This window comes from Pristis pectinata, chromosome X (genome assembly GCF_009764475.1).
Source record: "Pristis pectinata isolate sPriPec2 chromosome X, sPriPec2.1.pri, whole genome shotgun sequence".
In the NCBI taxonomy this organism is placed as follows: Eukaryota; Metazoa; Chordata; class Chondrichthyes; order Rhinopristiformes; family Pristidae; genus Pristis; species Pristis pectinata.
The window spans coordinates 3199724-3214360 of NC_067450.1; the positions used below are offsets into that span (position 1 = coordinate 3199724).

General features: G+C 40.6%; 1 protein-coding gene across 3 annotated transcripts in view; it reads left to right on the forward strand.

Moving 5' to 3' along the window:
* The window catches only part of LOC127566949 (electroneutral sodium bicarbonate exchanger 1-like), a 158026-nt gene that overhangs the window by 131580 nt on the left and 11809 nt on the right, over positions 1-14637 (forward strand). For all 3 annotated transcript variants that reach the window (XM_052009507.1, XM_052009508.1, XM_052009506.1), the window contains 3 exons: positions 3641-3709; positions 7093-7266; positions 13484-13618. In XM_052009507.1, the coding sequence (XP_051865467.1) occupies positions 3641-3709; positions 7093-7266; positions 13484-13618 (378 nt within the window). The remainder of the gene's footprint in view (positions 1-3640; positions 3710-7092; positions 7267-13483; positions 13619-14637) is intronic.

Genomic DNA, 14637 nt, shown 5'->3' on the forward strand with positions numbered 1-14637 from the left:
ACAAACCGATCGTACAGGTCAATTCATTACACAGTGCAGTTACATTGTGTTAGTACAGAGTGCATTGATGTAGTACAGGTAAAAACAATAACAGTACAGAGTAAGGTGTCACAGCTACAGAGAGAGTGCAGTGCAATAAGGTGCGAGGTGCTTGCCCTTAATGATGCTGTGAGTTGCACACAGCATATTTCCACCCATACACCCATAAATGGAGCTTGAAGCTCCATATAATTGAACCATAAAACCATACAGCACAAAACAGGCCCTTCGGCCCACCATGTTGTGCCGTTCATCAAACCACCCTCACTATCTAACCCTTTCATCCTGCATATCCCTCTATCTCACATTCCTCCATGTGCCTATCCAACAAACTCTTGAACCTGTCAAATGTATCTACCTCCACCACCACCCCAGGCAGTGCATTCCATGCACCAACCACTCTCTGGGTGAAAAACCTCCCCCTGACATCTCCCCTGAACCTCCCACCCATAACCTTAAAGCCATGCCCTCTAGTCTTGAGCATTGGTGCCCTGGGAAGGAGGCGCTGGCTGTCTACTCTATTCCCCTCAATATTTTATATACCTCTATCATGTCTCCTCTCATCCTCCTCCTTTCCAGTGAATAAAGCCCTAGCACCTTAAGCCTGTGCTCATATTCCATATGCTCTAATCCAGGCAGCATCCTGGTAAATCTCCTCTGCACCCTCTCCGACGCCTCCGCATCCTTCCTATAATGCAGCGACCAAAACTGAACACGGTACTCTAAGTGTGGTCTAACTAGAGTTTTGTAAAGCTGCATCATCACTTCGCGGCTCTTAAACTCAATCCCACGATTTATGAAAGCTAACATCCCATAGGCTGCCTTAACTGCTCTATCCACCTGTGAGGCAACTTTCAGTGAACTGAATATGAACCCCCAGATCCCTCTGCTCCTCTACACTGCCAAGTACCTTGCCATTTACCTTGTACTCTGCCCTGGAGTTTGTCCTTCCAAAGTGTACCACCTCACACTTCTCCGGATTGAACTCCATCTGCCACTTGTCAGCCCAGCTCTGCATCCTATCAATATCCCTCTGTAAGTTCCGACAGCCCTCCACACTATCCACAACACCGCCAATCTTAGTGTCGTCCGCAAACTTACTAACCCAGCCTTCCACCCCCTCATCTAAGTCATCTATAAATATCACAAAAAGTAGAGGTCCTAAAACCAATCCCTGCGGGACACCACTAGTCACTGCCCTCCAATCCGAGGGCACTCCTTCCACTACAACCCTCTGCTTTCTACAGGCAAGCCAATTCCTAATCCACACAGCCAAGCTTCCCTGGATCCCTTGGCCTCTGACCTTCTGAAGAAGCCTACCATGAGGAACCTTATCAAACGCCTTACTAAAATCCATATAGACCACATCCACTGCACTACCCTCATCAATCTTCCTTGTCACCTCCTCAAAGAACTCTAACAGGCTTGTGAGGCAAGATCTTCCCTTCACAAAGCCATGCTGGTTGTCCCTAATCAGTCCATGATTCTCCTGGTGTTCATAGATCCTATCCCTTAGAATCCTTTCTAACAGCTTACCCACCACAGATGTAAGGCTCACTGGTCTGTAATTCCCTGGACTATCCCTACTACCTTTTTTGAACAAGGGGACAACATTCGCCACCCTCCAATCCTCCAGCACCATCCCCGTGGACAACGAGGACTCAAAGATCCTTATCAGCGGTTCAACAATCTCCTCCCTCGCCTCTCAAAGCAGTCTGGAGAAAATCCCGTCAGGCCGCGGAGATTTATCTGTCTTGATATTATTTAACAACTTCAACACATCCCCTCTCTTGATATCTAGAACCTCGAGAACATTACCCTTACCAGCACTCCCTTCTGCGTCATCGAGACCCCTCTCCTCGGTGAATACCGAAGAGAAGTATTCATTGAGAACTTCTCCCACTTCCGCCACCTCCAGGCACATTCTCCCACCTTTGTCTTTAATCAGACCTACCTTTACCCTAGCCATCCTCCTACCCTTCACATACATGAAAAAGGCCTTGGGATTTTCCTTAACCCTACTAGCTAACACCTTTTTCATGTCCCCTTCTAGCTCTCCTCAGCCCTTTAAGTTCCTTCCTCGTTACTCTATATTCCTTACGGGCCCTGTCTGAACCTTGCTGCTTATACCTTATGTATGCTACCTTCTCCCTAACTAGTCGTTCCACCTCTCTCGTCACCCACGGTTCTTTCACCCTGCCATTCCTTCTCTGCCTCACCGGGACATATTTATCCTTAACATCCTGCATAAGATCCCTGAACATCGACCACATCTCCATGGTACATTTCCCTTCAAAAAGGACATCCCACTTTACACTCCCAAGTTCTCTCCTTATAACCTCATAGTTCACCCTTCCCAGTTAAATATCTTCTTGTCGTCTCTGCACCTGTCCCTGTCCATGACAATTTTAAAGGTTATGGAGCAATGGTCACTGTCCCCCCCAAATGCTCACCCACCAATAGATCCTTCACCTGTCCTGGTTCATTTCCTAAAACTGGATCTAGCATGGCATTCCCTCTAGTCGGCCTGTCAACATACTGCGTCAGGAATCCCTCCTGGACACATTTAACAAATTCCGTCCCATCTAAACCTTTGGCACTAAGCAGGTTCCAGTCTGTATTTGGGAAGTTGAAGTCTCTCATTGACAGGCGTGGAAGAGGCTCTGAACTAGGAGCACATAATACATTGGTACATGAGGATCTTTTGATCTAACCAATTCCTCAAGCTTAATGAATTGAAGTATGGTGGCAATTTCCTACTTTCATTAATTGTAATTTCTTTGAAGTTTGATTGAGCCAACCTTAAATTTAATGGAACAACATGAAATGTAGAGTATATTAATGAATTAATCCAGGAACCTGCTAGTTGATAACATGAAAATCATTTTTAATGGATTCATTGTGATGCCAATTTCATTTAAGTTTGCTAGTCATTGTTTACCATTAGTCATTCTTCTCATTTACTGTTAAAATCATTAGGTTGTATATGGCCAGTTTATTGTTTGCTCTTTGATTAAGAAAATACATGATTTTTTTTGTTTAAAAGATGCATAGAATGTGAGAATCTTAACAAAAAAAAATGCTTTAAAAGATGAATCGCAGCAAAAGTCCATCAGTATGAGAATGCATGCCCTGGTTGATCCCATCAATATTTATGATTTTGTGAGCTTAAGGCTAATAAACTAGATGTTCATTATTGTTTAACCTGAAATATACGAAATACATTGTCATGCCTGGCACCACACCATAAAATGATTTGGGCATGGATTTGCATGAATGACTTTCCAAATGTTTCCTGAGGTCAAGTTTAGTATCAAAGAAGCTGCTGAGTAAATATGGTTCCCACTGGAAGTGAGGAAGGGAAAACTGGAATTCTGTTTATTCAAACAGCTCTTTTATGCAGCAATAAGCTGAGTATGGTCCTGCATTGAAAACACATGCAGGCCTACTTTGTAACCATGGAGGCTTACTATTAACCCTATCTCTTCACTCTTGCATTTGATATGGTGAAGAGAGATGCATTAAAAGCAGAATGACTTAAACAGAACAATAGTTATTTGAAGGTTCTATTGTGATATTTCCAATCACTTTGTATTTTCAGTTCATTCCAATGCCTGTGCTTTACGGAGTCTTTCTTTACATGGGGGTTTCGTCGCTGAAAGGAATTCAGGTGAGAATTATGTTTGCAAAGTGGACCTTATTCCATAGCTACCATATGTGGAAATTGTGAATATAATTGGGGACATTAAAGGTGCATTTGCCAGGAAATTCATTGGTGTCTGTTATAATGCTTTAATAATTGTCATGTGGCATATCAACAACTGCTTTGGTTGTGGACCTACTGTGTTAAGGTTCAGTAGCTGAAGGAATCAGCACTGCTGAATGGGCCTTGTACAAGCCAAGGATTTTCCTTCATCGCTGAGGGCAGGGCAGAGAACCACAAGGAACAATGTTAGGTCTGGGGGTAAAAGGGTTGCAGATGGGAAGGGGAATTGGGAGCTTGGGTCAGATATCAACAGTAAGTGAGCCAAGGGCTTGGAATCACTGGTTAATAGGAGGGTGGATACTAGGTGAATTGGGGTTGGGCAAGGTTCAGGAGCTTGATGGGGGATGGAGGGTTATAAGTAGAAGAAGCAGGAGTAGGTCACTCAGCCCCTTGTCTACTTTGCCATTCAATATGAAAGTGGCTGATATTTTACCTTGGTAACATTTTCCTGCTCTAACCCAATTTTCCTTGATTTTAATATGTAAAAATCTCTTTAGAATATAATTGGGAACCAAGCTTCCACAGCCCCCTCAGGCAGAAAATTCCAACAACTTGCTACCCTTTGGGTGGGGGAGGGAGAGAAATCTCTTATGAATGACTGAGCCCTTGGTTTGAAACTGACGCCTGGTTCTAAACATTTACAACCAAATGAAACATCAACTCATCTACCATCTAAATGAGAGAATGTGTCCAGTCTGCTTTTGTGCCAGATCTGGTATCCTCCTCTCAATTCACACTGTCATTTAGCTTGGTATTGTCAGCCTACTCTTTGTATTCCACTTTCCCTTAATGCCTTTGTCCTCTCCTGAATTCTGAAATCTTCCCAATCCTCAAGTTTGCTGTTTTGTTAGGCAAGATTACATGCCTTTTGGAGCAACCCACACAAAATGCTGGAGGAACTCAGCAGGTCGGACAACATCTATGGATGGAAATGAACTTGACACTTTGGGCTGAGACCCTTCAGATCTTTTAAGAAAGAGGACAGAAGCCAGAATAAAAGGGTAGGGGGAGGAGCATGAGCTGGCAGATGATAGATGAATCCAGGTGAGGGAGGGGGGGGGGGGTAAAAGGGAATGATAGAAGCTGGGAGCTGTTTGGTGGAAGAGGCAAAGGACTGAAGGAGGAATCTGAAAGGAGAGGACAGACGGTGGAATAAAGGGAAGGAGGTGGGCAGGTTGTGAGGGGGTGGGGTGGAGGGAAAAGTGAAGGGTCACAGGAATGAGGGAAAAGGTTGGGGGGGGGGGTGCAGAAAGGAAAACAGGAGTGGTTACCATAAGTTAGAGAAATCAATGCCGATGCCTTCAGGTTGGAGACTACCAAGGCGGCATATGAGGTGTTGCTCTTCCAAACGTTGACTGTTCGTTTCCTTCCACCCTGATGAAGGGTCTTAGTCCAAAGTGTCGACTGTTCACTTCCCTCCATAGTTGCTGCCTGACCTGACTTCCTCCAGCATTTTGTGTGTATTGCTCCAGATTTCCAGCATCTGCAGTTTGTCCTGTATCCATTTTCCTTTGATCTAATACTATCTTTGACTTTATAGCCAGGGCTGGGCCACTTTTCCTGTTTTGGGTGGCTTTCTCAAATTTATTCTTTAAAAGATACAACAGTGAACAATGTTTAACATTTAATGTAATAATGGTAATGGAGGGGGTCAAATGAGAGCCAATAGCAAAATAACTTAAAAGGGACACACCTCAATCAGCTTCCCAGTGTCTGGCTGGGACCTGTTTGGGGTAGGTGCCTTGGTCTTGCAGATCAAGTAGTTTATGAAAACTTAAGTGGATTGTGGTGTCCAATGATGGACACATTTTTGAATGTGACCTAATTTGTACCAGCAATGTTCTCAATATTGCACTAGGAATTTCACTCATGTCTATGTCCATGTAAAATGGCTCATTATGCACAATTGTGGCAGGAGGTTTCTGGTTAAATTTCCAGTGTTGAACTTTGACTCTGAAACATATTCCACTTCAAGGAACGTCTATTTTCCTTTGTGAGGCAGTGAAGGTAGCACTATGCAGTCAAATTTCTCAGCAAATTGATTCTTTTTTTTTGAAAAGATCTGCTTTTGAACAAGCAACCAACCAAATTGGAAACTAGTTTTCTGTACTTAAAAGTTGAGATGCTGTAAGACTCTTCACTTGTAGAGGGAATCAATGATTTGGTGTGTCATCAATCTGGTGTCAGTATCTTATTGTATTGAAGCTGACATCACAATTTCCTTAGAACTATTTAATCAGTAGTTTATAATACCATGATTATGTGTGTATTAATGGACCGAATGGAGCTGACTGATATCTGGCAGTTGCATTGGAAGTACAAAATGACCATAAAGTGAGACATCAGTGCACCTGATGTCAGTTCACTTGCTATAACCACTTGAATGGGATTGCCATCCCTTGGGAAAAGGTAGGTGGTTCAATTGGTTTTACTTTAATGTTTTAAATTATTTGTTAGTACTTTGTTTCAAAATTATTATTTGCCATTGACTATATTCCTTCATTTTCTTCATGCATATGTACACATTACCCCCTCCCTCTTCCTGGATGTTTCCCACTTAGCTACTGTTTTATTTTTTTGTTATGGTTTAGCCTCTGGAGCTCAATTTGCACAGACTTCCATGGTATGACTTGACAATAAAGTGTGAGATGGTACTTTTAATAAGAAGCTAGTTTATTTCATCTGTGATACAGTGGTCTTAGCATGGCTCTTGCACAATTAGTTACTGCCTATTGCATAATTTAGCCCTTTCCTACCCAATGTAAGATGGCATATATTAGTAATTGAAAGTATATTTTTAAGTATTCCAATTAACAATCATAAATATGATTGTCAGATTGCCATATCTTGTTCCAATCAAAAGCATTTTTGTCATATACTAAATTTGTGTACTTGTACTGTTTTATTTTCTATTGTCAAGACTATATTGAAGTTTGTGAATTTAGTGGGGAAGTAGGAAGCACCCTGAGACTGGGGTAATGAGGGCAGTAAAATGTATTCATATGCAGAAAGGTATGTGAGCAATGCCTCTCTGAATTCAGTTTTTTTTAAAGTAATGCCTTTCTCAGTATGCAATCGCCAACGTGTGCAAGAATTTGAGAAACCTGTTGTACTTGAAGATTTTGTGATTTCTTAATGTTACATTGATATTTCAGATCTTTAATAAAGGTATTTCCAATTTTGACATGTAACATTTACAATATTCATTACAAATGAGCTTCAATACTTGAGTGATTCTGATCTAAATGAACACCCTTTTTAATTGTACTAAAACTTGCTTTTTCCAGTTCTTTGATCGTCTGCAACTATTTGCGATGCCAGCCAAACACCAGCCGGACTTTATCTACCTGCGTCATGTGCCTCTGCGCAAAGTTCACCTTTTTACTCTCGTACAGCTCACCTGTCTAATCCTACTGTGGGTCATCAAAGCCTCACCTGCTGCTATTGTCTTTCCCATGATGGTAAAAATTTGACTTTTTAATGTTTTTTGTGTACTGATAAAATTTAATTTTCTTTTCCTCCCTCTCTTCATTTAGGTCTCTCTGGGATTTGTACTGTTCTCTTCGAAAGGGTGGTGGACAGGGGACTTGCTGATTGGCCCGTATCAAAGTTTTACAACTTTCTATTGGGCAACATACAAAAGTGACCTTGCTAGGCTACTTGTTTGCTTTTTGTTTCCTGACTTTGCCAAATGTTTAAGTGCCATTTGAAGCAGTGAACACAAATATGCATCTTCCCATTTTTTTAAAAGGCAGAAAATGATGGAAATACTCAGTAGTTCAGGCAGCATCTGTGGAGAGAGGAACAATGTTTCAGATTGATGATCTTTCATCAGAACAAGGAAAAGTTATCTTGTGGAGAAGGTTGGGGAGAGTGGAGACCAAAAGACTAAGTAACACAGATGGCATTGGTACTGGCCAAGAGGATGGTAAAGGATTGTTAATTGTGGTTAACCTATCAGGAGGAGGTTTAAATAGTGGAAGATAAAAGTATAGAGAAACAAATACTGGAACTGCAAGATACAGAACACTGCAGTTGGAAATCTGAAATAAGAGGAAGCTGGCCAGGCCGTATCTGTTACCTTGCATCAGAACTGGCTAGTTATGACAAGCTGAAGAAGGCTGGTTATCTGAGGGTGCTGAATTCAATAACTTGCATCAGAACTGGCCAATCTGCATCTGCTCACTCCATGCTGTAGTGGATTTAATTTTTTTTCTATTTGTATAGCATATTCAAATAAAATGAGCATTAATGCAGAGTCATTTTTATGATTTATTTTTTCTAATGAACTTCCAGAAATTCCTTCCTTGCGAAAGTTGTTCTGGCAAGAATTTGAATGTTGTCAACATATCTTTAGTTGTCTAAAAGCTTGAAGAGTCAGCTCTGGGCCCTACAAGTTATGCCCTCACTTTTGGCTTCTGGCTTGTACAAAATACTTAAAAGCACAACAATGTGGACTGACAAACCAGTGCAATACTGAGAGAATGCTCCACTGTTGAAAGTGTTTTTTTTTTGAATGAGACGTTGAACCAAGGCAATGTCTGGTAAAAGTAAATGATCTCGTGGCACTATTTTGAAGAAGAACACAGGAGTTGTCCCTGTTTTTTCTGGTTAATGTTTATTGCTAAATCAACATCACTTTGTGTGGGGGTGGGGCAGAAATAAAAACACCAGATCAGTGTTAATCATTTGTGCAAGGTTGCTGTGCGCAAATTGTCTTTTGCATTGTAACGTTGACTATGACTTTGTATGACTTTGCGCGTAAAGCACTTTCAGTTGTCCTAAGGTCATGAAAGGCACTATTTAAATGCAAATAAATTCATTCTTCGATCTAGAGCGAGGAGTCTATTTGGGAGAAAAAGGAGGAGAATAATCACAATGGAGGAAGAGGTTTTTCAAAATTTATTGGCATGGGTAGCAGATAATCAAAATCAGTAAGCAAACAGGAGTAGCAGAGAACATCTGCTGTTGTAGAGGGTATATGAGGCATGCCACTGCCAGTAGTCCAAATAGAACATGGACTATGTGACCGTGAGCTTGCTGGGTACCTGAGGATGGAAAGCTGAGTGGACCATAGCTCAATATAATTGTTCTTATTGAGACCAAGGTTCATAGATAGTCATTGAATTCTACAGCACAGAAATGGGCCTTTCAGCCCAGCTTTTTCCTGTCGATCAAATTGTGTACCTGAGCTAGTCCCATTTGACCCATATCCCTCCTTGAACCTTTACCACCCATGTACCTGTCCAAGTGTCATTGCAATTGTACCCACTTCTACCACTTCTTCTAGCAGCTCGTTCCACCTACCCACCACCCTATGGGTACTTGCCCCTCAGGGTTCCCTTTTAAATTTTCCCCTCTCTCCTTAAATCTATGCCTTCTAGTTTTAGACTCTCCTACACTGGGGAAAAAGACTGGCCATTCATTATCTGTCCCCCTCATAATTTTATAAGGTCACCCCTCGACCTCCTACGCTCCAGGGAAAACAGTCCCAGCCTATGCAGTCTCTGCTTATAACTAAAGGCCTTCCAGTCCTGGTAACATCCTTGTGAATCTCTTCTGCACCCTTTCCAGCTTAATAACATTTTGCCTTCCTATTGCTAGGTGACTGGAAATGCACACAATACTCCAGGTGCAGTCTTGCCAATGTCTCGTACAGTTGTAACATGACATCCCAACCCTTGTTCTCTATGCCCAGACCAATGAAGGCAAGTGTGCGAAACACTACCTTCACCACCCTGTCTACCTGTGTCACTTCCAGGGAACTATGTGCTAGTACCCCTACGTTACTGTTCCACAATGCTCTCCAGGGCTCTGCCATTTACTATGTATGCCCTACCCTATTTTCATCTGTTATGTTAATGGTGTGTATATACCTAGACAGGCCAACATTTGTATTACACTGCCAACCTCCATCAATCCCAACCTGCATCTGCACTAATACCCACTCTATCAGCCAGTTTTGCAATACTACTAAAAATGGTGGATGGTCTATTTCACTGTGTAAAAATGACTTTGGCAGCAATGGGTAAGGCAAATGGAATTTTGACTTTCCCAGGAAATGGGGCATAATTAAATTTATAGGTAGTCATTTGTGTACTTGTATGCAAATTTATACTTTAATCACCAAATCAGTGGCTTAAACTTTCCCAGAGACCACTCATGACTCCTATTCTGTCAGACAATCATTTTGCAATTGACCCAGCATAGCTATATCATCTTCCTCAGCAGAAAACTATTTTGGGTATAATTCTGGAGAGGAAGCTCAAGCAGTATGTCAGACTTTTTGGATTGCCTGTCAGTTGCTGCAATTAGCTCAGGTTTCCAGATTTTGTCATTTTGTGTGTTTTATGGCACATATCATGAAGGGCAGTTGCTTATTATTACATAATGTGAGCACCAGCAAGAAGTCATATATGGACAAAAAATGCAGGATTCACCAATGCTAGAGCATTCTGTGCAGGAACAGCATCTACTATCGTGAACAATGATAATTTATTCAGGAAATGAAGTTGCATGTTTTTAATATATAAAACTTGGCCTTGTAGAATAGATTCTTTAACCACCATCTTCTTGCTCCTAGTGCTTTTTGGATTTCTAATGGATGTATTAAAAGACTTTGAATTTTTTTTCCAGTTGTGTAATAGTGCATGCAGTAAATAAGATCAATACACTTTCTGCTCAAATGTTGTGATCCATCTTTTAAACTGCTCCTATGCAATTCTCTACTTGGTAGTTCAGAACCCTTGCAAGCTGCTTAAGGTTCCAATAGCTTTTATTCCAAAGCACCTATGATTCAGAGGGCTCTGTGCCAGGAATTTCTTATACTTGTGCTTTGCATCTTTTTAAAAGATATCACTTGGCATGGCAATGCAATTGGAAAAATTTCAGACTAACCCTGTTTCTGCGCAATTGTCTACATGTTGCAGCTGAAAACTTGGTCCCCTTATGCTACTAATCAGACCAAGAACTGCAATGAATTGTCTGTTCCTTTGCTCGTGCTTCTCTTAATTGGGTCTCCAAGTACATTGAACTTGGTACCAAGGGTGCCATTGATTGCTATTAATAGACTGCAATTTGTCTGCATCAATGTGATCTCCTTTGCAGTTGCTTTGTAGTCACTGGCAGACAACTACTTCAGTCATAACACTGTCCATATTTGATATCAGCAAACTACTCGGCCAGAAAGTGCAACAAGAATTACAGTGTGTGTGCACATGCTAAGTGTCCCATCAGTTTTGAACTTTGAATAAAAGTGGCAAGTCCAGCTGACATCCTAAGTCTTGAAGCACCTGGCTGCCCTATGCTAGCCATCAGTATTGTCCATTGCTCACCTATACCCAATGACTTGCCTTGTGATCATTTCTCCAGACCATTCATAATTTTGAGGTGTACATCTTTATTGAATGCTTTCTGATTTGCAGAGGAATGTTACTTCATAGATTTTGTTCTGTTGTCGGGTGAGATGTTGGAATACTTTTAAATAAAAACTTTTAACATTGTGACGGTGTAGTCACATGCTGCTGTTTAATCATTGTCATCACTGTCTTGCAATTATACACATTCTATGCTATATTTCTACTGACCAGCCAGATCCTATCCACCAATTCTGCTGTCTCCTACATCCGTTCTTGCTAATCTGCAACTCTCTCCCTCCCTACCCCCATGTAATGGCTGTTTGTAGGGCAACAGCACTCTGTATCTTTCCTGCAAGGATAATGGTAGTCTATAAATAACTGAGTGGACTGCATAGTGATCATATTGCTCTTTTGCAGACTCTGTATTCATGTTTTGCAATATTCTTTCTTTACAATTTACACAATACACTCTTTTGGGAGCACCAGTTAAAATTGTATTTTATGCCCAAAGCTCTTCAAGCTCCTTTTATATAATGTGCAATTTACTTCTGTATACATACAAACTTTTCATTATTTTATTATCCTTATGCTGTTATTTTACAAATTCATTTACTTTTGGATATTGTGAATGTTGCTACTTGGGTACACCTCTTGTTACCTCCAGCTTGATTTTTGATATTGTTCAGTTTTCACTTGAGTTATCTCTTCAATTTAGACAGTGAGCATGTGATGTGCTTTATTAGTAGCTGGATTTCAACTCTGAGGCTAACTTGGCATTTTGCACAATTTAAGAGCTGGACAATGTCAACAGTGAAGCAGATTTGTCATTTTAACCTTGCATCATATTCTCAATAGATTCCTTCCCATTTTAGATGGGGGGAGAAGCATTTGTTACCTTTTGCACATAATTTGTGCTTTGGCACATTATTTATTACAAAAATCCAGCATACCATAAATATTCAGATTTTTACATGTTCACTCTAAAATGCGGAGGTCTTGCAAATGTATTGCATTTCCAATTCAAATTATGTCTAGGCTCTTGCATAATTGGGTTATTTTCCAACTTATTTCTAATTATAAAACTTTTGATTTTAAATCCAGTTTTTGGGATCCAGGCACTGCCGGCATTTATTCTAAATAAGAGTTGCTGCCTTGAACTGCTGCAGTCATCCTGAAGATAGTGCTACTGGGTATGAAGTTCCAGGATTTGGACCCAGTGACAATGAAGGACTTGCAATACATTTCCAAGTCAGGATGTTGTCTGATTTCTAAGGGATCCTGCAGGTGGCGTTCCCACACATTTGCTCCCCTTGTCCTCGGTGGTAGAGGTTGCAGGTTTGGGAGATTCTGTTGGAGTAGACTAGGCAAATAACTGCAGGACTACCACTATGGAGTGCAAATCAAGAGACCCACTTTGTCTTGAGTGTTGACAAGCTGCTTCAGTTGTTGGAACTGCACTCATCTACACAAGTTAACAGGATTCTATTGCACTCCTGTCTTGCACCTTGTAAATGGTGGAAAGTACTTTAGTGTGTCAGGAGGTGAGTCACTCACCACACAATGCCCACCCTCTGACCTGCTCTTGTAACCATGTTTGTATGTCTGGTCCAGTTGAGCTTTTGGCCACTGGTGACCAGCATGCTGATAGTGGGGGACGCTGCGATTACAATGCCTTTCGAATGTCAGGGATAGGTGGTTAGACTTAGAGACTGTCGTTGCCTGGCACTTTTGTGGCACAGATGTCACTTGGCACTCATCAGCCTGTGCCTGAACATTTGTCTAGGTCTTTATATCCAGGTGTGCACCACCTTTGCCAAGAAGCGAATTGAACATTGTGCACTCAGCAACCATCCCTACTTCTCACCTTCTGCCGAAAGGAAGGTCATTGATGAAGCAGCTGAAGATGATTGGGCCTGAAGGTTATTTGGAGAGGACTTGCTATTTGGTTACTTGTGTTAATGAATTTTATTGAAGAAAAATTTGTATGCTTAATATTTAGGGCTTCATATCAATGCTTACATTGGACCTCTGTGGTAACCTGATTCTGAATGTTAGAATATTGAATCTGCCTATATGACAGAAAATATGGTAACAAAGTGAAGTGATATACATTCTTTAGGAAAATTTTAAAGATGCATTATTCCTTTAAATAACTAGGGGGAAAATGACTACGGAAGACTGCACTGTAAAGAAAACTTGCGAAGTAAAGCTAGTCCTTTTGTATGTTTTTAGTAGAGATGTACAGTAATAAGAATGAATCTTTTTCTAGTAAGTTGTTACCTTAATATTTCTTAATCTCATCTCTGATGATATATTGCAGGTATTAGCTCTAGTTTTTGTTAGAAAATTGATGGACCTTTGCTTTCTGAAGCGCGAGCTAAGCTGGCTTGATGATTTAATGCCTGAAAGTAAGAAGAAAAAATTAGATGACGCCAAAAAAGTCAAAGAGGATGGGGTAAGATTTAATTGTCATAATAGACTTGTTCTATAATTTTTTTATGACTGAAGGGTTTTAACCACTTACTCTTGCCTTTTTAATCATTGAAAAATCCAATTACTCTTCAATGCAATTCTCCTTTTTCCCCAAAAGAGATGTGAACCCAAAACCAAGTTTGACATGTAGAAGTTATTTACTAGTGATTTCCTTAGGACTAAAGGTCTCGTGATGATCTCTGGTATATGTATTTCTACGTAAGGCCAGCCAGTAACTTGAACAAAACATGCTGTCCCTCCACTATCATCACCCTTCTAATTGGTCAAGTTTGGATTTTTTTTATTGTAGATCCTTAAATGCTCTGCAATAAGTACCTGGACATTCACAAGCTTAAAGTGACAACCTTGTGCAAATGTCCCTTTTTTAAAAAAAAATAAACTCCTTTTCTTCCACTCATTGAATTCCCCTTCCCTCCCCACACCTGATGGGAACAACTTTCCAATCTTCCCCAAAACTATACAAATGACAATTTATATTGGCCATAAGAACAGTGAAAATACTGGCTTGTTTTACACCTTTCTCATTTTCCCTCCTCTTCCCCACCCCTCTCAGAAGGAATCCAGCTGAACTCAGTGCAAGGAATTCAGTTGGTTGCATTATCATGATATAGAAGTGTGACTCAAAACTGCTATATCATCACTCTACCTACACTCCATGACATGGAATAAATTATCTCATGGGTTACTTATAATATTTTGGATTACAGCAAGTGACTTGTTTTGAAGATGAAGTTGTGTACAGCATTTGCATACAGATCTCTCAATTCTACGATCTTCAGGTAGAGATTGTTCATTGTAAAGGAAGGTAGACAATATTTAACGTATACTCAGTGCAACTTAAGCCACTTAAAATAATTTTAGCTGTTTTCATTAAATTATGTAATAATTTTGTGGAACAAAACAATTAATATTTCCTATGGGATTGCTTGTTTAGAGGTTTCCTACACGTCATGTACATAAGTACCAAAACAAAACTGCACT